General features: G+C 53.0%; 1 protein-coding gene across 1 annotated transcript in view; it reads left to right on the top strand.

The window, feature by feature from the left end:
• Positions 1–24,823, top strand: part of LOC144941182 (mitogen-activated protein kinase kinase kinase 1-like) — an 89,912-nt gene that overhangs the window by 22,358 nt on the left and 42,731 nt on the right. Inside the window, 6 exon segments of the mRNA XM_078867747.1 lie at positions 19,435–19,621; positions 20,113–20,355; positions 21,540–21,734; positions 22,062–22,178; positions 23,309–23,457; positions 24,509–24,630. Coding sequence (XP_078723873.1) covers positions 19,435–19,621; positions 20,113–20,355; positions 21,540–21,734; positions 22,062–22,178; positions 23,309–23,457; positions 24,509–24,630 — 1,013 coding nt within the window.

Consider the following 24,823-nt stretch of genomic DNA (forward strand, 5'->3'; position numbering starts at 1 on the left):
AACTCGCCTTGTTACCCAAAGTGTCTGCAGGGGTAGCTCTGGATGAATTAAGTGTCGAATGCTTTGTCCATCTAGAATGGGACATTTGTGTCCCATCCTGGCCTGTAGGCATGCAATGGATTTAAAGTAGATTATTATGCTGAATTATATACATCAAATAGTGCTCATAAGTAGAGATTTTACATTCGGTGAATGGGACAAAACTAAAATAGTACCAATTACAACTGCAAGTGAGAAAGGGGTAAAATGAGATGGTATAAACAAGAAGAGTGAATCGTGAAATGTGACAATTCCGGAGATGGGTGAAGCATTCCATGGCCGCCAGCACCTTCAGCACGGAGACTCCGTCTCGGTGACTCCGTCTCGGAGACTCCGTCTCGGAGACTCCGTCTCGGTGACTCCGTCTCGGTGACTCCGTCTCGGTGACTCCGTCTCGGTGACTCCGTCTCGGAGACTCCGTCTCGGTGACTCCGTCTCGGAGACTCCGTCTCGGAGACTCCGTCTCGGAGACTCCGTCTCGGTGACTCCGTCTCGGAGACTCCGTCTCGGTGACTCCGTCTCGGAGACTCCGTCTCGGAGACTCCGTCTCGGTGACTCCGTCTCGGAGACTCCGTCTCGGTGACTCCGTCTCGGAGACTTCGTCTCGGAGACTCCGTCTCGGAGACTCCGTCTCGGTGACTCCGTCTCGGAGACTCCGTCTCGGTGACTCCGTCTCGGTGACTCCGTCTCGGAGACTCCGTCTCGGAGACTCCGTCTCGGTGACTCCGTCTCGGTGACTTCGTCTCGGAGACTCCGTCTCGGAGACTCCGTCTCGGTGACTCCGTCTCGGTGACTCCGTCTCGGTGACTCCGTCTCGGAGACTCCGTCTCGGTGACTCCGTCTCGGAGACTCCGTCTCGGTGACTCCGTCTCGGAGACTCCGTCTCGGTGACTCCGTCTCGGAGACTCCGTCTCGGAGACTCCGTCTCGGTGACTCCGTCTCGGTGACTTCGTCTCGGTGACTCCGTCTCGGTGACTCCGTCTCGGTGACTCCGTCTCGGAGACTCCGTCTCGGTGACTCCGTCTCGGTGACTCCGTCTCGGTGACTCCGTCTCGGAGACTTCTTGGTGCGGAGTGTGAACGGCAGCGCTGCCAGCGGAGAGACGACCGTGAGTCGGGCCACACCGTCCCTCCGTGCGTTGCACTGAACTTGGTTCGTGAGCAGCGCAGGCCCCAACAGGCCTGGTGCGGCTCAAGGTAAAGGTGTAGCCCTGCTATCGCTGCCGGCGGAATCGTCTCCATAGAGCTCCCTCTAGAGGGTGTTTGGCCTACTCTTCCACAGTGCAACAGTCTGAACAGGATATGTAATGGATATAAACATTGGTCACATTTGACATCCTGTACGTTGTGAATCAAATTTTTGAACTCATAGTTATCCATTGTTGGATATAGGTCTACGGGCGACGGTATTATATGCGAAGTTAATTTAAGAAAACGATGAAAACGTTGCTTTCGTGAGGAAAGCCACGTTTGTGAGAGTGTACTGGCCGTGAGGGCGCTTTGTTGTAGCGTTTGGGCTGCCTCCAAAGTGGCGAGGACCCACGGTGGTGGAGAGGCACCTCTGGGAATCGGCTTCAGCTTGTGCTAAAGAGGAAGCAATTAACTCCGCTCCGTCCCAGTGGGTTTTTTCCCAGAACTCTAGGAAACGAATAGAAATACAAAAAAACTGCCCATGAAAAGAACATGAACTTGTTGGAGATAAATCACCTCACGAAAATGTTCTACTCGGTCAGATATTAGCCGGCGGAGTTAATATTTAAATGGAACCCAATGCTGTACAAACAAGGGATACGGTAATAAAAAAATTTTGGCAGCCCGTGACTTTTAATGGATTTTCCTCGTAGCACAGCGCTATGGAGAGAGAGAGAGCTCTGCATGGCCGCATCGGAGACTAATCAAAGCGCGGCAATCCTCGTTCCCTCTCTCTAGACGCCGCCTTTGTGAGCGTGCCCGCGTGTGCCTGGGGGCCGCGTGTGCCCACGAGGGCCGCGGCCACCTCTGCCTCCTCTGCCTCGAGTCTGTGCCCGCGCAATTACTCGCCCCCTACAGCCAAATACTTGGCAGGACTCTCCTGAGAAAGGGTCACGGTACTCAGCGAGGCTTTCCTCGCTAAATAAGTGAAATCATGGTTTCTCAGACGAGCTCGGCCTCTGCCACGATTGACGCCGATGAGCGGCCCCCCCCCCCCGCACGCCCGGGCCCCGCACGCAAGGGGGGCCCGGGGAGCCCGGGCCGTGAGATCGCGAGGCCGCCGGTGGCTCGCGCCGACTCGCGAGGAATGTGGAAGTGCGGCACAGTGGCGGCAGCCCGGCCTCGGCTGTGGTGGGACGCGCCCCGCGGTGCTCCGCTGGGTGCGCGTGTCGCTCGCGATCAGCCTTGGCCCGGCTTGACGAGTTTAATAATAGCGCTCGCTCCATCGCTCGCTCGCTCGCTCCATCGCTCGCTCGATCGCTCGCTCCATCGCTCGCTCGCTCGCTCGCTCCATCGCTCGCTCCATCTCTTGCGCGCTTGAGGCGTAGCGCGTGCGGAATATCCGCTGCCTGCACGCGCAGGCGCAGTGCAACCAAGAAAAACGAAAAACCCCCTCAAGCGCTGGGTATTTTCCACCCATAATTCTGTCGAGTGAGATTGTGAGATTTTTTTAATGGCTGGGCACATTATTAGAATATTTTTTACAAGTTATTTTTCTCTGTCAGGACAGCCCCTCTCTGGGTTTCTTAAGACTTCTTCAGTGCTGCCTTGCAGTGTTTGATCAATCCCTTTGCTTGTTTGTTATCCCGAGGAAACCCACACATTTGAGGAATAACACTTCTCCTCCAGGTCAGTGACCTACTTGCTGTACTGCTTATTTATAGGCACCTTGTTTGCACATTCCCTCAATTGCTCCTTCATATTGGAGAATTCTATGAATACAGGATTATTGGCTTAGGTTTTAAACGACAGTCAACCCACTTTAAATTTGAGACAGTCCCAGTAATCTCAGAGATTGCTGTAAGTCCAGAGGACTCATTATAGTGACGAACAGGGTGAATTCACCATCACTTGGGGTGTCTCTAGTTCTACACTCAACCAGCACGGCCCCTTAGAGGTCAGCAGACGAGGGCTGCGAGTCTAAACATTGAAGCAGTCTGTGTCTGTGGGTGCTTACCGTTCAAGTGAAAAGTATAGGGCGTGACCCCACCGATTATCCCTGTATTCTATTTTCAATGTCTGCGATAATATTCCGTATTCTTCGGATTATAAGACGCTCCAGAAAGATAGAAGCAACCCCCCAGACATGTTGTGTCCGGTGTCAATATTTATATTTAAAATGCGGGAGCGTAAAAAAGTACTTCTCAAATAACGGTAACCATTCTTCACTAGACCCTTTTTGGGCTTTCTTGATATTATACATTGATAACAAAGTGCATTAAGATAGATTAAAAGATTACAATGTATTAAACGACATCCGCCGGAGCTGATTTTAGGCAATATTTCACAAAACTTTCCCGGTCTGCCGCAGAATTCAACAACCCCAGGCGTGGCAGCCCAGCTGGAGGGCAAGTGCCTCTCACAAGTGGCTCCAGTCAGCCATGAGCTGTAAACATTCACGCGTACAGCCTCGTTGTGCGACGAGGACATCCAGTCGTCCACAAAGTCCATTATTTCTGCAGCCATATCCGTCACGCAGTCATCTATGCAACCCGTTGCTCGAGACTTTCCGGTGCGCCTAGCGATAGTGTAGATGTCTCCGAGTCACTCATCAAGGTGCCATTGGAAGGGTGGCCACATTGGCTGCAGAAATGAGTATTTGGGTGACGCACGTTCAATCTGAACGTGCTCATCTCAGCTGCTAAATGGCACCGAGGTTACGGTTTCTGATCGTGCGTTGAGTTGACATTTTGTTGTTTTGTGCGGTCTCGTCTTGTGGTTTATCTTAAGGTTTGAATTTCTCAGTGCCAAAGTCCGTTCCGCTGTTGGCGCGTCGGTGCGTGTGGCAGCGCTGGGGTTGTGCAATATCAGTTTGCATCGGGTGACGCATTCATCGTCTTTTACCGGAAAATATGTCCAAGCCAAGTGTTGTTTTACACACTTCCTCTATATTCTCCTCCTTTAAAGGAGTTTTACAATCAGGCGTGATTGTTGTCCAATCACGGAGCGGGAGAGAGATGGTCAGTCGGAGCGGGAGGGGAAAGCATTGAGCTTTTACTCCAACAGGGGCCGCGAGTCGCCAGTACGGACGACTCCCGGGGGGAGGCGGTTCCGGTTTGTGGGGGCGGCAGAGGGGCCTTCGCGACCTCTCACCTCTCCCATTGCTCATGGGGGAGCAGGTTGTGATAAAATGTCACCGCACTGTGCATAACACGGTGACTCGCGTATTATGGCGGTGGACCTTGAACCTGCGGCAAAACACTTAAGCCGGCGTGGGCTTGCGGCTGGGTGCAGATGATGCGTGCAAGACTCTCTGGTGCAGCTGACTGATAAGATGACAAAACACAGCAGCGTTGCAGGCGCCGCATGCCTGCGTGTTCCTGCGAGTGTGTCCGCTGCTCCTGCACACGTACGTGTGTGCGCGCCTCGGCGTGCGTCCGGGGTGCGCGTGCCCGCGCGTGCGCGCCTCTCTGCGTGTGACGGTGAGGCGAGCCCTGTAGGTGTACACACCTTCTCGTGCGCACGAGCGAGCTTGCCTGCGCGGCGTCAGTGTCCTTGTAGCTGCGGATGGGTGCCTCTCGTCACAGTGGGGAGCACAGGTGGTGCATCTGCCAGCCATCTCAGTCATTCAACACGTGACACCTTAGACACTTCACGTGGCCTCAAAGTGCACCTAGCATGGCACAAACGCCGTGACGACGTCACCGCCACTTAATGGGGAACAGCAGTCGTTGTTGTTTTATATTTATGTGTGTGAAATGTGAATCCCCTAGGTCAACTCAGCCTCAAATTAGTACTTGGTGCGGTGTGTAAACATTGCCACTCGGGAGACAAAGGCGGCCGGGCGTTGTGTTGGCCACCCACCCCTTTGTGTGCCATGCCGGCCTTCATAGGTGCTGCTCGCAAACAGCACTTGCCCCAACAGTCTGTAAAGGCTATACGGGGGACCTTTGTCTTTGTGTGCGTGCCTCTGAGCGCCCACTGTCTGGTTTCCCAGACTCGTCTGGCTGCGCTGTCCTCACAGCTCCGTGGCTGTGTAAGCGCCACTGAGCCACTTTACCCGGTCTGCCCCGCACTAAACTCCGGATGTCGAAGAAGAAAAAAAAGCGCCAAAGAAAAGGAAGACAGAAAAAACATGGGAGTTTTACAAAGCCCGACGTGTGTTATTTGAGAAAACGTTAAATTAGTGTAACTGCCACACACGTCCAAGCGCTGATTTGATGTGCGTGGATTTTGTGAACCGAAATGTTTATTCAATTTTTTTTTCTCCACTCTTTATGAGGAATTGAGTTTCACTGTCCTTAACAAGGCCCTACACGTGCTAATTCTGGGCCGAGTGGATGCGGAATTTCAGTCATTCACGGCAGACTGGTTACTGGTTGCTGACTGCTGAGTGAGATGCGTGTAGGGGGGATGGAGATGACAGTAGCTGCTCTCTCGAGGACCTGACGTGCAATGTGGCGTCCACTGCTATTTTTTCTTAATCTTGCCAGAAAGAAACCAGTGGGTTTCCACATCACCTACCCAAAGCCAGCGCGGGGCCAGGGGAAAAGGGACACGAGAGCCATACACGTATCGCCGACCCGCTAACTAACTCGCCTGGTATGCAAGAGGTCGTGAGTTAAATCCCGACCCTGACGCCTTTATTTTTGGAGTTTGTATGTTCTCCCCGTGGTTGTGCAGATTTTTCTCCGAGTCCTCCAGTTTATCACTCCTCGTTTAGAAACGCGCGTTTAGAGTATTTGGCCGCCATCAATATCCACATGGCGACAAGCCACTTGGTTGAGCTTTCATTCGTGGCCAGTTCGCTTCTGAAAAAAGAGCTAAAGAGCTTAGTGGGCCTTTTCCGGTAAAATATATTTTGTTGTTGTTTAAAACCGCCGTAATGCGCCCGTGCCAAAAGACCAAGTTGTCAAAGTGGCTGCGATTCACCACAGAGCCCCCTTGACACAGTGGAAATGGTCTGTGTCATTCCAGTTATTGTTTTGGTTGCCCTAGACCTGTAACTCGTACAAAGAGCCGAGTGGCCCGCGCGATGTCGCCTGCGTGAACACAGTGAAGACAGCTGCACACAGACACAGCAGTTGCCCCTTGAGCCCTGGTCACACTGGCGGGTGCTGTCTCCATCGGCTTGGACACGTGGCCACACTCGGGCGCCCCACAAAAATTCATCATAAATTATAAAAGCCCGATAAGGCACGATAAACCTCAAAAACAATGCATTATCGGTTGTAGGTCCTTAAAAAATTGATAAAAAAAACCAACAAAGTGCAGATTAAACGTGTTTTTAATATGAGCCCTTATCGGAGCTGTTGGGCCCGCGTTAGTCACTGCGGGTTGCGATAGTGTCTGTCTGTGGCGGTCCACGTGCACTCACAGCCACGGCCATGCCTCTCTTCTGATCAAAACAAAACAAAAAGCAAAATTAACTTGGCAAGCTCACAACAACAAAATTAATACACCACTTAATATATTACAAAAACTACTAAACTAGGCCTTCGCGTAGTACATTGTCCATTAAGCTAGGGTACAATTTGCTTGTTTTGATGCTATAATCGGTAAAACTAAATCTTTCTGCATTGTGTAATTGTTAAATGCGCATTTTGTCTTAAAGGGTTTTCTCAATTTTATACTCCTGCAAAGTGGGATAAATGTCCGAATCTTTGTTTCTTGCAAAACCGACCAGCAGCCAACATGATGTGGGATATTTTTTTCTTCCAGTTGAGCTTAACTTAGTATTGTTTAAATGACCTTGTTTTTTTTTCATAACGTGACTTCAATTGACGTCTGCAGGAGAGAGGAGTGAGTGCAGATGAATAGGAACGGGAAGAAAAATGGAGAGGCGCGGTAGAGATGGAGGAGGTGCAGGATGAATAGACTCGTACATGGGAGAGATGTTGAATAGAGAGAGCAAAATAAAGTGATTGATGATGGTCCCTTGTGTCGTTGTTTCCGATCCCCTTAATAACTAAACTTTTGAATCCCGGCAGGTTAAATTTTTTAGTGAAACCTGGCAGGGAAGTTCTGACTGTCATGTGCAACCACATTGGTAAATATCGTGTCACGTGACTTGTCTCCAACTCTGCACGGCAAGGACAGTGAGATGTGCAAAAATCGAATTCTGTTCATCAAGTAAAATTCAACACGAAAAACCATGCACAGAAACTGGAATAGAAAATGAGTTATTGGGGTTTCGTAGAAGGAAATGAACGAATTGCTTTCATATCTCGCCACTGCACACGCTCTGGCGTTGTGACGACGTCCTACCAACGTTGGAGCCGTGCGCCCTACGCACACGGCTCAGGGAGGAGACGACATTTCCACGGCCCGCGCGATCCAGTGGATGCTCTTTTGTAAACGGGTATCAGTGGCCCTGGTCGCGGCATTGTACCGCGCAAGAGAAATTCAAACTAATTTGAGCATACGCAAGTAATTGGTGTGACCTTACGGCAGTAAACACACACATGCTCCGTTTTAAACACAAATCCTCATCAACCACTTCCATCCCACACTTTCTGTAATGTATGAGAATATTCCTCTGTGCGAATGATTCCTAGTGAAGAAATTCGTAAACATTTGTCTCTTTGCACCGCTGCTGTCTACCGTGTAATGGTCCAAAATGTGATGACTTTCTGAGTTTGTGGCCTAAAACCAGGCTGTAGGTGATGGCATGTGACATGTCAGGCACAATGAAAGAACCAATTCTTCGGTCACAATCCCACCATTGCTGTCCAGAAAACAGTTCACATGTTCGTGGCAAATTAAATAGATAATGGCGACATAAATATTGAGAATATTAAGCATAAGCCGAATGGGAATTGTGTCCGCCAGTGTGCGTGTCTTGGTTTACATTGGGAAACCCTTCATGGTTTCTGCAGCGCTGTGAGCCACCAGCGAATTGTCTCGTGTGAAATATCTCCAGAGTATAACCACCGTCCCCAGCTCATTCTCTGAGGCGCAGTGCCTACGCAACGCTTCTGCCGAAGGGGCCAACGGAGCAGAGGCTCGCAAGAAGATTGGCTTCGCCAGCTTGTTTCCTCGAGGTCTTGAGTTGTTGCAGCATCGGCCGACGGTTTTAGTGGACGGGTGAAGTGTGGCGTGAGAGCGGCTGGCGCTGCCGTTGAAGTGCGTTTTGTTTTATTGTCGTACACACTGTTGAACTTTGAACCCCTGGAGGCTTTCCTGAGATAGAGTTCATGTCTTCCTGACAAACGGCAGTCGGGTGTCTTTTTTCGTGCTCGCGTTCCAACAGAAGTGACTCGGGACCGCGTGGGGATCGTGGCTCTACGAGCACAAAAGTGACAAGTTGTTGATGACAACCAAGTCATGAAACGCGTTCTCTTTGTTGCTGCCTTCGTCGAGGCGTTCGCGACGTGAACTTCGTGATTCCGCGGTGAGACGGAGGGAACTTGCTCATGGACCGCGATGCCACTCCAACAAATCGGCGCAGGTTTTAGAGTTTTTTTCCAACGGACTCGGGGGTTGCTCCCAAGCCGCGTGTTGTTGGAGTGCGGGTTTTTGCAGGTTTGCACAAACGATATTTAAATGTTAGGTGTACGCTAACAGGGTGAACAAAGCTGTTGAACAAGACAACAAACTGACGAGCAATACAAACATGCCGGTAAAAACCAGATTTGAAAAATATAACAAACCCTTCAATAAAATCCCTCCCCCCAAATCGTGGCGAATTATCGGATTTCTGAGGGTGTCGATCTTCATGCGTCTCTATAGCGTCCACAAGTTGGTGAATTCTTCACCACAGAGACCGAGGTGGGCCACTGACCCTGGGCCACTGACTCTGGGCCACTGACTCTGGACCACTCACCTGGGCCACTCACCTGGGCCACTCACCTGGGCCACTGACTCTGGGCCACTCACCTGGGCCACTCACCTGGGCCACTCACCTGGGCCACTCACTCTGGCCGTGAGGGACGTGCCTGCTGGACCGTGACCGCACCCAGCCGCCGATTTTCCTGCTCACGTTGAAACAGAGATGTCGCATCCGCTTCGTGTCGATGCCGCCGTATTTGTGCGTGTCTGGGGTGGCAGTAGCTGCGGCTGGGTAGCCCTCGTTTAGTGGCTCCCCTGAGAGAGTGGCGGGCCCGCAGGCACGAGGGCAAGGGTTCACATCCAGGTCAGCAATTTGGGAGGGGTGTCCGTCGGGTTGAAAATGTGTGGCGCCTGCACATTGGTTAAACTCTGCTTCGGGAATGATGGTGAGAGTTGATGAGTGGCAGGTTCCGGTTTCACAGATAATTGTTGGGATTTTTGTGACCATGAGTTTGTTGCTTGAGTGCGGCTTTGTTTTTCACTTTTACATTTTATCATCATTGATTTTTTTTTCTACCCCCCAAGGCAATTATTGTCCAGTGCTCAGGAATGACGTGGACACTGTTTGCGTTTGCCCTTTGAGAGTTTTATGTTATTTGTGATTTAATTTAAAATAAAACATAAATCCGAGGCAGCATGTCCAACATCCCTCCCGGGCGAGGGTGGTCACAGCCCGGGTCGGAGTCGGCACAAGTTCTCTTAAGGGGGGGCCGGTCCCCACCATGGTCATGTGGAATGTACATCAGCGGCTCGGGACAGCCAGTCGAGTTCAACCATACCAACGCTGGATAGGTCACGGAAAGGCTTTGATTTTGAGTGACAATCAAAGTGTAATTGAAGCCTCCTCGCCGCATAGACACTCGGGGTCCAACTGAAAGCAAAGCCTTCATGAATAGCCCGGCTGACTTGCCAGATAATGTTCCCTGCCCACCCCCACCAGCAGGGTCACTCAGAGGGCAGCACTATGACAGTTGCCCTTTGACCCCGCGTGGCCTATAGGAGCCAGGCAAATGCTGCCGTAGGACCACCAGTAGATGATTAAGTAACCCAAAGAGCTGGAGTGGTAATGTACAAATACAACTCAGAGTTGTTCGTGAAGTGATAACACCACTGCGATGGGGGGGAAGGGGGGGGGGGATCCTTGAAGAGATTTTGACCCCAGTTAAGTTTCAGATCTGTGCAGGCCCCTCCTCCAGATTCCACACCGCAACACTGTGGCCTTGTGATCCATCCGAGTTCCTCAGCAGGGGTCGTGAGTGTCTTGTGCAACGTGACGACGGGTGCCCTCGCGTTTCCCGTTTGCGCCCAGCTGTTTTACTCTTCGGTCCCTGTGTTTATTTTAACTTCCTTTTTCGTGATACACCACGTATTGCGCTTACATTTTTCTTGGGGCCACATCGTCATAAAGACATTTGCCTAATGCTCGTTTGGGAGATCAGTTCCCATCGCGCGTGCGGTGGAAAAGCATTTAGCAAGTCGCCACAGACCCCCCACAGGCCAAGCTGTTGTGAAGAGATATTTGGTACCAATACAGTAAATTGTTTTTTTTTATTTATAATTCTGCCACGCGTGAATTTGCGTAGCCTCAACCCCCACTCACATCGCTGACAGCACCGTCCGTCCTCCCTCGTATCCGTCGCCTCTCAGCCTTCGCCTCCACCACCTGCCCTGTAAATCACTTCGATTGACGCCGTTTCAATATTTGCCGTCACACTTTTCAGAAACGCATCCCCGATATAAACCGGGGTATTACTGTACATCGATGCTACACTTTGCCTATGACCGTATCACCCGATGCACATCAGATTTCGCAAGCCAAGCAAGCCTGAGTCCGGTTAGCACTGTGATGGGCGACCAACTTGGAGAAGATGCTAATTGTTTGGAAGTGGCCAGTCAATGCGTAACACAAGCATGTTGATGTCTTACCACAAAGAGTTACACATTGTGAGCCATGTTAATCACCCTGGAGGGACACTGGGCCGTGGCTGACCCCGTGACCCTTTATTGAACTCGCAAACTTCTGACTTTGAACTCTAACCAACTCACCGGGAGAGAAAGCTGAAGCTTTCTTCACGATTTTTTTTTACAGTTGGTGGTGTCCGTGGCAAAATCGCACGCATCAAACATACCCACGTCTTTATTTTTTCTTGGGCAGACTGCTATACACGTTACACAGGTTGCGTAGATATCCACCCGTGCTCTATGGGTGGCCTGCAGTTGCTGCGAATATGACCTCGTTAGTCGGCAGCTACTCCGCGAAGCCTGCCCCACACACACACAGCCCCAGAGTGGGAGGCCAACTGGACGAGGGAGGGCATTCTACACAAGCCCCATAAAAGCCGGAACCGCCGTTTGTGCCGGAGCCCAAAAAACACTCGGCGGTGGTCCCCCGCCCGCGGTCGAGTTGCCTTCGTAAAACGAGCACCATTGACTCCACACCCTACGTTGCGCTCAAAGGCAGAGGCGGGACAATAGATGTGGGATTTTTACCAGCGCTGCAAACTTAGAGAGAGCCGCCGCCGCAGCAGCAGCAGCGGCAGAACACGGCCAGATTACTGAAGTGGAAACAAAGAGGGGGTGGGAGGGGGGGAACGAACACGAAAAACTGGAGCGATAACAAAAGGTGACATGTGCGCCAACTGAAAAAACACAGAGAGGCTACAGCAGGGCTCCATCCAGAAAGTACTCCCATTGCTGGGCATCAAGGGAAGCGTGGGGAGCGGAGGGGGAGAGCAGGGGAGAGGGAGCCTGCGAGGAGGAGGAGGCCGTGGGATCACAGGGCAGCTGTAGAAACAGGTCGCGTGTTGTTGTGGCCGCGTGTGGGGCGCGTGCTGGTTACACAGAGGCCTGGCGGACCGCCGGTGCCGCGGTGCGGGGACAGGCCGTCGTGCGGCGCGAGACGCCCCGATCACACCAACGTGGGACGCCTTTCAGAGATTCCCTTTCGCGTGCTCTCGGACGCCGTGTTGGCCGTACCGCGTTGGCACGTGTACGGTGCTCGTGACGGACGGTCCGAGCGTTCTGAGGATGGTATTGTAAAAGATAGCCGCGCCGACTTATTTTGAGGTTCGTGTAAAGTATATTTTCACGGAATATACTTTCATCGAATGAATTCTTCGGCATCGTTTCAGACATTGATGTGCGGCTAAAAGTAGTCGCATTTTCTGCAGGTTTCTTCGTCAAGAACACTCAGCCCCTGGGGGACTTGGCTCACAACTTGAACGCCGCTTGCGACGGCGTGGCCGAGACGACGTTTTTACTCTCCTGCTCTCACCTCATCTGCACATCCTCAAGTGCACGCCAAGAGGGCCACGAATTAGGTTGTTTGGCTGCCCCAGGTTGTGTTATACTAGGCAGGCATTAATTAACCTTTATTATACAATGTTTGTATGAATTATCACTATCCGAGGCGTTAATTTGATTCGGTAATTTTTGTATTCTTCTGAATAAATGGCATGCGACGAAAATCACAAGTTTTCGGACACACCGTTCGACGCATCTATCGCACGCGTGAGAATTTAGTTTGTTCGATGAATGGGTGCATAGTCGAAGCGCCAAGGTGTACTTGCGTATGCCGTACACGCTCCGGCGAGCATGTTCGACGCGGCCTGGGCACAATAGCGCAAGTACACAGTGTTTCTTGAAATTAGATTTGTGTCCAAGCTTTCAGATTCACCACCGACATTCTAAATAAAACTACAAAGAGCGCCTCGTAGACGTTACATATTTGTTTTCTATGAAGATATCTGAAACGCGTAATGTGGATTGTTTTCTTTACTCCTGCTGTAGCGATTAATCAAAATTCCAGCGGTGCAGTGACGTTCCATTTGCTGGTAAACACATTGCACACGAACAGGGGGGCCGTCTATTTTGGTGACAATTTAGAGGTCGTGACAGCTGGCAATGTGAGCACTATATTATCGCTATAAACACATGGCTGGTAACAGAGCTACTGACAAGCCAAGTCACCTCGAGGCTGCTCTGCGGTGGGCAGACTGAAAGCCAAAAGACCAAACCGAAGACAGCGGCTGAGCGAAGACAGCAGGTGACGCAGGCTGCCCTCTCACTTTTGCTCGAGCCGCTGCTCTCGTTCGCTTCCTGTGCGGGTCACAGACGGAGCGGCGCTCGGCATATTTCCGTATGGTGTCCGTGAGTGACAGTCGAGACTGCCGGACTCCGAGCCCCCCGCTTGATCCAGGGCAACGCGCTGAGAGTCGCAAGGGGCCATCGGGCCCGCGCCAAGTCTGGACGCCCACAAAGCAGTGTGGACGCACTGTGGTCGTGGCCTGAAATAGCCCCACCATACCTTTGCCAATTATCATTCCTCGGCAGCGTGACTGCCTGGCTGCCGGGCGCCCTGCGCGCTCGCCTGCCGGATTCGACGGCGGGGTGTGCGTGCTGCGATTAAAGCGGAGCGAACAAAACACGATGCTGGCTCCAGCGAAGTTTTTTTGGGTTTTTCTATCAAGCTGCACTCTTGAACCGCCCGGGAGGTGCGTGTGGCTCGCGAGCGGCCGGTTTTGCCACCGCTGGTCTACGCCGCCATGCTTAATGAAACAAGCGTCTTCCTTGAGTAAGAGGCTGCTGCTCTCAGTGGGCTTTACCTGGTTTTAAAGGTCATCTAGATATCTGTTCGTCTGTCTGCAGTTGAGGAATAGCGTTAGTCCCATGCCCAGCTGGTTATTTAACCCTTGATGGAGCACTTCTCCTGTTGCTGCGCTGAAATGTTGAATGTCTGGTTTGTTCGTCGTTACTTGTCCCATCGGTGTGTTTGTGTTTGAGCTGCGCTTCCTGAAGCACACACGGGTTGTGCTGAGCTTGCAGTCTCCAACTATGTAGAGGCACCGATGTGTATTGCATAATTCCAACACTGCTCAAACATTCGGCTGCATCTTTCTTTTACCCTTCGGTCGCCGGCGGTTGGCCCACATGACTGCTACGGCCGCAGCGATGCGTCCTACCGCACTTGGGAAGTGAGTGGGAAAGCCGGCAAGTGCGCCACTTTCTCCCTTTCAGTGGCATGTTACTCCCACGGGGAAGCACTCCTCGGCCGGCTTGCAGCGAGATGCATGTTTAGCGGCCCACACGTTGCTTTGTACTGCATCTGTTATGGGCTGCATGCGCTTGCCCGCTGGACGTCTGAACGATAAAATCTCGGTCCATAAAATTCATGCCACGATCTTCTTGTAACGACCAAAATCTCAGTATTGTTTTGAAAATGTGTCTTATCTTTAAAAAAAAATCTAGATTTTTTTAATTATATATTCGTGACACTACAGTAGAGTTCTGGCAGCCCCAAGGAATCATGCATTCGGCTGTGCTCATGGATAGTTGACGTGTGCGTGCCGCCACCCATGCACACGAGGCAGGAGCTGGGGTGTTGTGTTTGTTTGTATCCTTTATTCAACCTAGAGAGGAACTAAACCAACGGAGACGCAGCGTGTGAACTCTTTTGCCAGGGTGGCCTGGGCTAACTGAGGTCCCCGCAGCGTTGGAGCATAATTACCGTAATGGAGATGACTTGAGCATAATATGAGCTATCGGTGATGGTCACTGGCTCGAATAAGGTCGTGAGTTACAATGCTCATGGGGGATTGGCTTAGCCCATCATGCCACCGGGGTTGCTAAAACGAGTACCCCTTTGTGAGAAATTCAACAGCTGTTGTTCTAAGGAGTCTCAACCACCGATTCAGGAGACGATTGAGTCGGAAATCACGAAGTCTTTTTTGACTCTGCACGTACGTTACTCTGGGTCTTATGCTGTTGAGTTTCAGTGAAAGCATCAAAGCTTCTAAAATTCGAGGAAACACCTCCCCTGCCACTGAGAATGGCAGCCTTGTTTTTGTCAGTTGTAATCGTTCCCTTTTCTGAGGCATGGCCTCCGTGTGATTGTGCTCGCGCGAGCGTGGCGCAGCGGTTCGATTTCCGCTCTCGGCCACCTCCGATTAGCACGGTTGGCTATGTACGGTGCGAAAGGAGTTCAACCTACGTATGTGCGTAGCAGGGAAAGTGGGAAGCTGCACTTCTGAGCGTGTGGATAGGAACAATCGCTCGAAGGAATCTCAGAAGCAGTTCTATGACATCTCCTTCTGCGGACCATTCTCAACCACTTTGTGATGTGAGAGTTCTTTTTCCAGACTTGATTCCGACACCACAATCACAGTAAAATTGCAAAATAGAAAGTAAAGAAAAATACCATGGACGCCCTTGGAAACAAGATGTTCCATCGCAAGAGATTATCCAAGTTAAATATTTTGCTAAATGAATAATAATGAAAATGACAATCTCAAAATAATGCATCACAAAAACAGACCGACACAAATGCAACATTGTCCTCGTTTACTTCCTTTTACATGAAGGGGACTCAGAAACCAAGGGAGACAAGTGCAGCCAGAGCGAGTGCCGATCCCTTGCTGGCCGGGAGCTCTCAAGATGGAAGTGGGCAGCGTGGAGACTGCGGGCGGACGTGGCTGGCCGGGGTCGTCACGGCACGCACCGCGTGGTCACCGTGCACCGGGGGCGAGCGAGGCGCGTGTCCGCTCTGGAGAAATGTAATCTCGCGTTAAACAACCCAGCGGCCAAAATAAGAGCGCTTTTTTTCCTTTTCTTACGGAGCTATTTTCCGCATTGTGCACTACAGTACAGTGCATTGATTTCAGATGCTTTCCAACGTGGGTCCGGCTGGTGAAAGCCGCATCTCTGTGCCCGTGCGTTCGTTGTGCGTGTGCCCACGTTTAGCGTGTGCGTTGAGAGAGCGGTCGCGTAGCTGCGCTACAAACCCAGCGACCTGAGTTCGATTTCCGCTCACGACCACCGACTCCAGTGACGGTTTTCTGAACTGGTCCTGGGCCTCCCCTTGGTCGACTCAGCCTCAAATTAGTATCTGGTGTGTAAACACCGCCACTGGGGAGACAAAGGCGGCCAGGAGCAGTGCTGGACACCCACCCCCACGTGTTCTTTGCCGGCCTACATAGGTGCTGGCTAACAGCACCTGCCCCAAAAGTCTGTTCAGGCTACACGGGGGGTCTTTGTTTTTGTTGAGAGACGTGCCAGAAGGTGCTTGAACAACACAGCAGAACTCATCTCCATGAGCAGCCCTAAACCAACGGTGAAGACTCCACATCCCCGGTGCAGGGACTAGTCTACCGATAGAATGACCACTGATAACTTCGCACAAATTGGCCCTCATTTTATATTGAGAAGGAGGAGTGATGGGAAGAGTCCACGTTCAACGGGCATTTGAACGCTTGGCACTGATTGCGAGTCGGTTGCTTTGCTGGCATTGCCACCTTTGACCAGATTCGTCAGTGCCTAAATGTAACTGCTTATGAGTTTAGCGCTGTAGAAATGCAAGGAAGAAATAACCGTGTTGCTGTCGTGTTGTTATGCCGCTTTGCTAAGGCTCTGTGGCCTTGATTGGTGGTTTTGATGGGGTCGTTGTCGGGGCTGTATCTAGCTCCAGAAATTTAATCTGGTGCCGCTACTGCAGGGTGTCCCACCACGTGGCATAAACAGAAATTAATCGCTCATCTGAGACTTTCACTTTCTTTCAACGAAGCGTTCTATTGCATTAATTTGTAAGTTTTGTGTTTGTATCTTTTTCAAATTAGTTGAACAGAATAGTTTATTTTTCGCATATGTTTTAATTGTGTCAGTGAAGTAAAACAGCACGTTATGTTCCCAAAGCAACTTCACTTTACTGCGTGGGGCATTGGACACTCCATGTTCCCCAAGAAGTGGTCCCATAAAAGGGAAGACACAACAGCCTCGGCTTTAAAATTAGCACGCACACACAGGATATTTTCTGACACCGCGGCTAAAGAGTATAAATGTCCATCTCAGGGGCGTGTTGGGGGCTGCGAGGTCGCGTTCAGAGTTAGTGACTCTGGGCCAAGGTGGCCCATCAATAACGTCCCTTTAAAGCGTGGGAAGCGCCGCGATGGTCGCGTTGACTCGGCGGCAGCAGCAGCAGTGTCTGCAGCTGCCGCTGCTGCTGCTGCGCTCCGTGCGAGGAGGCGTGAGCCCCAGAGCGAGCCGGTCCTCGGGGCCGGGCTGGGGGATTCGTGCCGCCCGCGGAGGAGACACGTGGAAGTCGCGTTTGTCACGCACACCGCTGACATCCTGGTTCAAATCTGGGCAGCCGCATTATTGTGATTCAAACCGGGCTCTTGAGTTGAGCGATTTGATGGCTTGAGCCTGCTCTTCAGTAAATGGTTTTCACTTTGTTCAGCGTGCTGGCTTTTAAAAAAAAGACACAGTTGCCGTCCGCTAGCCCACAGCCCAAAGTGTCATAATAAGACGTGGCCACAACAGAGAGCGCGAAGTGAATTGTCCGTGAAATACATGCGTGATAAAATGTTTCTTTTTTCACGAGCCATTTAAAGAAGCGTATTCAATAATTGTAATTTTTATAGTGTGATGGGCTTATTTAACATGGGAAAATACTAGCTTAAGTAACAAAATACAGACTTTGCCTTTCAATCCACATCTTGCACGTTGCATATTTCACGTCTAACTCGGGCCTGCGTGGGAGCACCATGTTGACTGTACGACAATAAACGTTGCTCCCAACGTGAGGTCTGCTCAAAGAATTCACCGAGTGAAAGGTCTTTTTAAGGCCTTTAAGGGAGAACTGCGGCGCCCATAAAATAAAACGTAGATGGAGAAATGTCTCCACAGGAAAGGGGGCCTGCCCTGAGCGGAGCAGCTGTGTATGGGCCCGAGAGCTGTGGCTTAATTGGGCCCTCTGATCAGGGCTCGTAAAAATCTGCGGAAGCACCAACTTCCTTTGTGAAGTTCATTTTAATTTCAAGAGCAAGAAGCATTTCTCCTTCTGCAAATTCATGCACGTGTTTTTGAACGTTTTTCTTGTTATGGTTTTTTTTGTTGCACAAACTTACCTCAACCAAGATGGGAAATTAAAGACATTCGCTTGCACAAAAGGTCAGCCTGGATGATTCTGAAGGCCCGGTACAAAGCAGCAATCCCATCTTGGGCTGCTCCCTGACCCCAGCTGACCCTGGCTCTCAACGCAAGCCTCTTGTCTGTTTTATAGTGGCTGCTAAGGCCCTGTAAAAAAACCTGGGTTGGAATCTCGCTTCACCGCGCACTCAGACTGCCCATTGGCACGCATCGATCGTTTCAAAACACTGCCCACGTGTCCCGCATGACTTACAATGATCGTGTGACTCCACGATGCAAACATTAGCAATTGCAACATTGCATTACATAACACGAGCGCAGGAAGTTGGACACTTGGTGCTCTTTGTGTACCAGAAAATACATTTTGGGGGTGAACAGCACAGCACTCGGCTCGGGTGTCAGAGGGCTTATCCAGCGCCGCGGACGTCCTGGGTTCCACTCTGGGTGGCCACGAGTGTCGCCACCTGCCCTGGATTTCCCAGGACGTCCTCTTTTCGAGGTGGCTGTCCCAGGAAATCTGTCAGTCGTCTTCCCCGGGACGCCGATTGGCATCGTCCGCCACGAGAGCCGGGCTTGGTGCGAGCACTACAGCCCTGCGCTTTCTTTTTGTTGTCGATTGAGTAATTTCACAGCACTCAAGAAGATGACGCGTTCGCATGAAGTTCTCCCCCGCTTGCTGCTACCGCGAGATATGTCCCGGTTGCTTTGTCACCTCGGGGATGGTAACCCTGAGTAGTCGACCGTGTTTGAGCCGCATTCTCACGTGGAGCGAGTTGGTGGTCTGGGCCTGTTCACGCTTGGGCGTGTTCGCCTGAGCTGCTTTGCCTCGAGCACAATGTTTGAGTGTCTACACTGCGTATGCTGTGTGCACGCCACTTGTTGTGGTCGTGTTTACGCACGCAATGCGTGGTCTAAATGTTTTGCGAAGGGATTATAAAAAGAAGCGTGTGCAGATTTAGATATATAAAATGTTCAGTAATTAGTATTCATTTATACGTTGTGCTTTTCATGTTTTATTTAGCCTCTCTAAACATTTCCAGTTGCGGTGTACTTAAACTAGTTCTTCCCATGATGCATAACTGCAGGCACTGAACTGTGTGTGGTAGCAGCGGTGTTTTCAATCCATATTTCTTTTGTGCCCGTTAGGCATGGAACGATGCATCGGGTCATCGGTTAAAACCGATTATTTGCCTCTCACGATACACGCATTGAATCATGCGTGCATGACAATTGATAATTGACAATTTATGAAAAGGACAGACTCACGATTTTGGCTTATGGAACAAACAATGATGTACGAACGGGACAAAAATATGAAAAAATGGGATAAAAGGACAAATGAGACGACATTAAAACATTTATTCTCAGATCACGACTCGCGACCCAAAATCACCTTGCTTTGTCAATCGCCAGGCAAGCGAATCGGTCGATCCCCAGGCCGAGTCCCCCGCGCCAGCGCACCCGGGGTTCGTGAGGCCTTGCCGCAACGCCGTCCCTCGTTTCGCTCCCACAGGGTAGCGGCGGAGGGCGGAGGGGAGGGGCCTCGTGCGGGGGGCGAGGGGGGCCGCGACACCCCCCGCACACTGCCCAAGATGGAGGACCGGCCGGAGGAGCGCCTCATCCGCGAGAAGCTGAAGGCCACGTGCATGCCGGCCTGGAAGCACGAGTGGCTGGAGCGACAGAACCGCAAGGGTCCCATGGTGAGGCTTCGCTCGGCACGCGGCTCGGCCTGGGACCCCCCCCCCGCGCTTACAACCGGAGACCGCCTCGCACCGGGCAGGGCGGCACTCGTGACTCACGGCAAGAAGCGTCTGGCTTCGATTCACGACTCGGGTGCCTTTCTGTCTGGAATTTGTACGGTCTCCCCCTTTTCTGCATGGGTCTCCTCCTGCCTACTCCCATAGTTAAATATACACGTCAAGTGTAACTGTTATTGGTCAAACGTCCCAACGCTGAAAATGTTCCTGGAAATCACTCAATTGAGATTCCTCGCGGCAGCAGCAGCAACAACCTCGCAGCCACTACTGGGAACACTTGGCAGAAGCGTCCTGAAAAAGAGTCTTGAGACTGAGTGAGGCTCTCCTGGGTAAACTCACGTCGTGTTCACAGTTGTAGTGATAAACACACGTGGCCCGAGCCGTGAGCGTGCCCGACGATGCGCGTGCGTGCGTGCGTGTGCGCGTCGTCGCAGGTTGTGAAGCCGCTGCCCCTCAAGCTGGACATGGGCGAGGACGAGCGGGCCCTGTCGGAGGCGGTGGGCGAGACGGCGCGCACGTCGCCCCGCGCGGCCGCCCGGAGGCCCCGCAGCCCCTCCCAGCTGGGGGGCGGCGCGGGGGCCCCCGGGGACACGTCGCCACCGGGGACCCTGCCCAGGATCTCGGCGCAGAAGCCCGGCTCCCCGGGCGAGCGGAGACGCAGGGCCTCCCCCACGCTGGTACGACCCGCGCCCACGGGAGGAGCCGTGGTCACGTTCGTTTCTACGATTTGTACAGTTTTGGGTGCTGAAGCATCCGTGAGACTTGGAATCAAGTTCCCGAGTCAAGCAGTGTGACAAGTTAAGGCCACTACCGATCTGAAAGTGTGACTAGGAGCATAATGTGTCGGCTTGAGTGCTCTTTGAATTGAGCATCGTCTCAGTGATTTGTACAACCACGTGAAACGTCACAGCACGCGTGATGGGCGTCGTAGACTCTGACCTTTTAAACTCCTCCGTCACCGGCTGCGCGGGCTCACAGAGGCTTCTCTCTGCAACGGCTTTGCGGCCCGGAACGGCTACACCTCTGTAATCCCGCTGTCCTATAATTTGACACCTTTTCCCTAAGAGACTTTTCATTTGCACTCGCCATGGCGAAATAGTACCACCTACGTCCAGCTCTCTATAATCTGACGCATGTTTGGCGGGAGCGATACGGTCAGACAGTACCGCCGCGCATTCCTTTCTCACGGCAAAAAAATAAATGAAAATAAATTGCCCCTCGGCATTTTATTTGAAAACTGGCATGCAAATTCTTAATGTAATTGAGCAGTAAAAGGCTCAAGAGCCTACGATGTGGACGCCTCGGTATGCAGACGCTTTTAGGAAACACTAGGAAGTCAGCTCAGCCGAGCGTTTAAGCAGCTTTAATCTCTCAACTTTGTGCCAGTGGCTTAATGTACATTTTTTCAGGGCAGGCCTTGCTCAATCTCATCCAGGAGTCTCCTGTGCTGAGATTCCTGGATTGAATGAGAGGCTGCGTGCCCCGCGGTTAATGGCCGTGTCTGGGCGCACTTCTGTTGGGTTTGATAGACTTGGCCCGCTTGCCATTGGCTGTGGAACAAACCAATAAAAGAGTGATGCAAACTAGATAACCCACAAGAGGCCATTGTCCAGAAAGTAGGATTTTGTTGAGAGCCTGTGGGTTAAGTGTCGAAACGATACGATGAATCTTTCATTGTTGATGGCTCAAAAAGAATATCAGAAGCGTTCCGCTCTGGAAATGGGAAGAGCCTCCCCGCTCCGCGCACTTCACCGCCGCCCGGAGAGAGCGGCGGGAGACGAGCGAGCCTCGGGCCTCCCGCGCCCGGCGTTAACCCCTCACGTGCGGCGCGGCCGCCCCCTCGTCCCCCCCTCCCCCGCAGGGCGGCCGCGTGACCCCGCCGCGCCGCGCGCCGTCGCCCGACGGCTGCTCGCCCTACAGCCCCGAGGAGACGCAGCGGCGCGTGAGCAAGGTGATGCGCGCCCGCCTCTACCTGCTGCAGCAGATCGGACCCAACTCGTTCCTCATCGGGGGAGACTCGCCCGACAACAAGTTCCGCGTCTTCATCGGACCCCAGGTGCGTCGCCCCGCGGGGGGGCTGGGGAGCGGTGGGGGGGGGGCTGGGGAGTGATGGGGGGGCTGTGGTGGGGGGGGCTGGGGAGTGGTGCGGGGGGCTGTGGAGTTGTGGGGGGGGAGTCTTTAGAGTGAACTGAGGGAGATGGGACAAGGAATAGAATCAAGGGTGGGCCATATAAAAATAGTCTCCAGAGGTTTACGTGTAATGTGTGTGTGTGCACGTGTGTGCACGTGTGTGCACGTGTGTGTGTGTGTGCATGCGCGTGTGTGCGCGTGTGTGTGTGTGCGCGTGTGTGCGTTGTCCTCCGTACGCTGCCCTCCCCTACAGACGTGCAGCTGTGGGCGTGGCACGTTCTGCATCCACGTCATGTTCGTCATGCTGCGCGTCTTCCAGAACGAGCCCAGCGACCCCATGCTGTGGAGGAAAACCCTCAAGAACTTCGAGGTGCCTCCCCGCTGCTGCCGTGGTCCAACGCAAACAACTTCGCCGCAGGGTGGAAGAGAGAATATTTATTTATATATCTGGATTAAAGTTCTCACTATTTTACACGTTAAACAGAGTTGCGCATTCTTCCCTTGACCCTTCGCTTGGAGTATTTGGCTGCTGTAAATGTCCACGTGATGAGAAGCCATCACGTGTGGCCAGGTGGCTTCTGGAAAAGAGGTGCGTAGCTCAGTGGGGCCTTACCTGGTAAAATAAAAAAAGTTTTAAACAGTTTAAACTTTGCAGAGAAACAACCGGACTTTCCAGGCACTTGCTTAGAGCACGCTGGCCACCTAATGCCTCCCCTGCGGACGATTGTTGTTGTGCGTCGTTTTCACTTAAATTTGTGGTCTTTCAAAATATCACTGCCAAGATGAACGACCGTCTGCTCAGCATCCTGAGCCGGCGTCGTTCAGGACGTTTGCCGCCGTTTGCCGCACGTGGTTCTTGTTACCCGCGCTGTGCTGAGCGAACTCTGAGGGTCGCGTCGTACCACTCGATAGCCGTGAGCAGCCAGACGGCGACAGAGCTCACGGCGTGAACCCCCTCCTCCCCGCCTCGTCCCCCCCCACGGGGCAGTGAGCGCCGAGCTTGACGCACGAGCGCAGCGGCCGTGTCAGGTGAGGCAGCGCGCGAGCGCTTGCGGCGTCGACGCTGCGGGGCAGCTGCCGCCGAGCCTGCCGTAACTGGGCTTGCGGACGGCCCAGTTTGTGCGAGTGTGCGAGTGTGTGAGTGTGCGTGCGCGTACGTGGCCTCAAATTGCACCTGGCATGGCACAGGCGCCGTGGTTTGTGGTTAGTGCACTGGGCTATGTTCCCGGTGGCCTGGATTACATTTTTAAGCCATGGAAAACATCAGTGGCAAGCGGTATCTGAGCCTGTCTGTGGCCTCCTGTTGGTTGCCTCAGCCTTAAATCAATACCTGATGTGGAGTGTAAATATCAGCACTGGGAACTGGGAAGGCAGAAATGATCAAGCATCGTACTACCCAACACCCACACCCCTTTAGAGGGCTCCATGTCCACCTTGATAGGTGCTCGCCGCTCAGCGCTGCGTGGCTGAACGAGGGATCTGTGCGGGTGTGGTCTCCAGGTGGAGAGTCTCTTCCAAAAGTACCACACAAAGAGGAGCTCGCGCATCAAGGCTCCGTCACGCAGCACCATCACCAAGTTCGTGTCGCGCCTCTCCAACTCGCACCTCCCGGCCGCACAGAGCACCGCCTCCAGCCACCCCGAGCAAAGGTAGCGCCCGCAACGCACCGCTCACACCACACCGCTCACACCACACCGCTCACACCACACCGCTCACACCACACCACTCACAACACACCACACCGCTCACGCCGCACCGCTCACACCACACCGCTCACACCACACCGCTAACACCACACCACTCACAACACACCACACCGCTCACGCCGCACCGCTCACACCACCCCGCTCACACCGCACCGCTCACACCGCACCACTCACACCACACCGCTCACACCACACCGCACACTCACGCTGCACCACCCCGCTCACGTCGCACCGCTCACGCCACACCACACACTCACGCCGCACCACACCGCTCACGCCGCACCACACCGCTCACACCACACCACTCACACTGCACCACTCACGCTGCACCACACCGCTCACACCACACTGCTCACGCCACACCGCACACTCACGCTGCACCACACCGCTCACACCACACCGCTCACGCCACACCGCACACTCACGCTGCACCACACCGCTCACACCACACCGCTCACGCCACACCGCACACTCACGCTGCACCACACCGCTCACACCACACCGCTCACGCCACACCGCACACTCACGCTGCACCACACCGCTCACACCACACCGCTCACGCCACACCGCACACTCACGCTGCACCACACCGCTCACGCTGCACCACTCACGCTGCACCACATGCTTGTGCCGTGCCGCACGCTCGTGCCAGACCGCTCTACACACTTGCACCACCATTATTTTCCCATGGGTGTCTGCACCGTGCAGTGCGGAATGCTGCCGCTCCGAAGAGTCGTGCCACGGCCAATCGGTGGCCCGAGCCCTGCGTCCCGTCGCCACATTCTTTCCCCACGTGGTTACGTCACGTGACCACGTTACGTCACGTGACTGCGTTACGTCACGCAAATTAAGCTCCCATTACCGCGTACCATGAGACCAAAAAACAGTTCTGAGTCTCTGTATGCAAGCACCACAGCGGTAGACACGGTGTGCGTAGGCGCCGCTGGCGCTGCGTCGACGCTGATGGTGCCGTGTGCGGCGGTGCCGTGTGCAGTGGCAAGGATGAGGAGGAGCAGGTGTGCCCCATCTGCCTGCTCGGCATGCTGGACGAGGAGAGCCTCACCGTGTGCGAGGACGGCTGCCGCAACAAGCTGCACCACCACTGCATGTCCATCTGTGAGTCCACCGCCTCCGCGTGCCCGTCTCCCTCTCCCGGTCCGTCCGGACACGGCCGCACAAAGCCACGGAACCCGTCCTCTCTCGCCGTGTGTCTGGGGTGCGGTGCGAGGTCGACCCGGCCGTCCCAGTCACTCGGGTTCTCCGTGCTGCTGTTTGATGAAGATGATGAGTTCTCAATTGAATAAAAGTG

The sequence above is a fragment of the Lampetra fluviatilis genome, chromosome 24 (genome assembly GCF_964198595.1).
Source record: "Lampetra fluviatilis chromosome 24, kcLamFluv1.1, whole genome shotgun sequence".
NCBI classification, from domain to species: Eukaryota; Metazoa; Chordata; class Hyperoartia; order Petromyzontiformes; family Petromyzontidae; genus Lampetra; species Lampetra fluviatilis.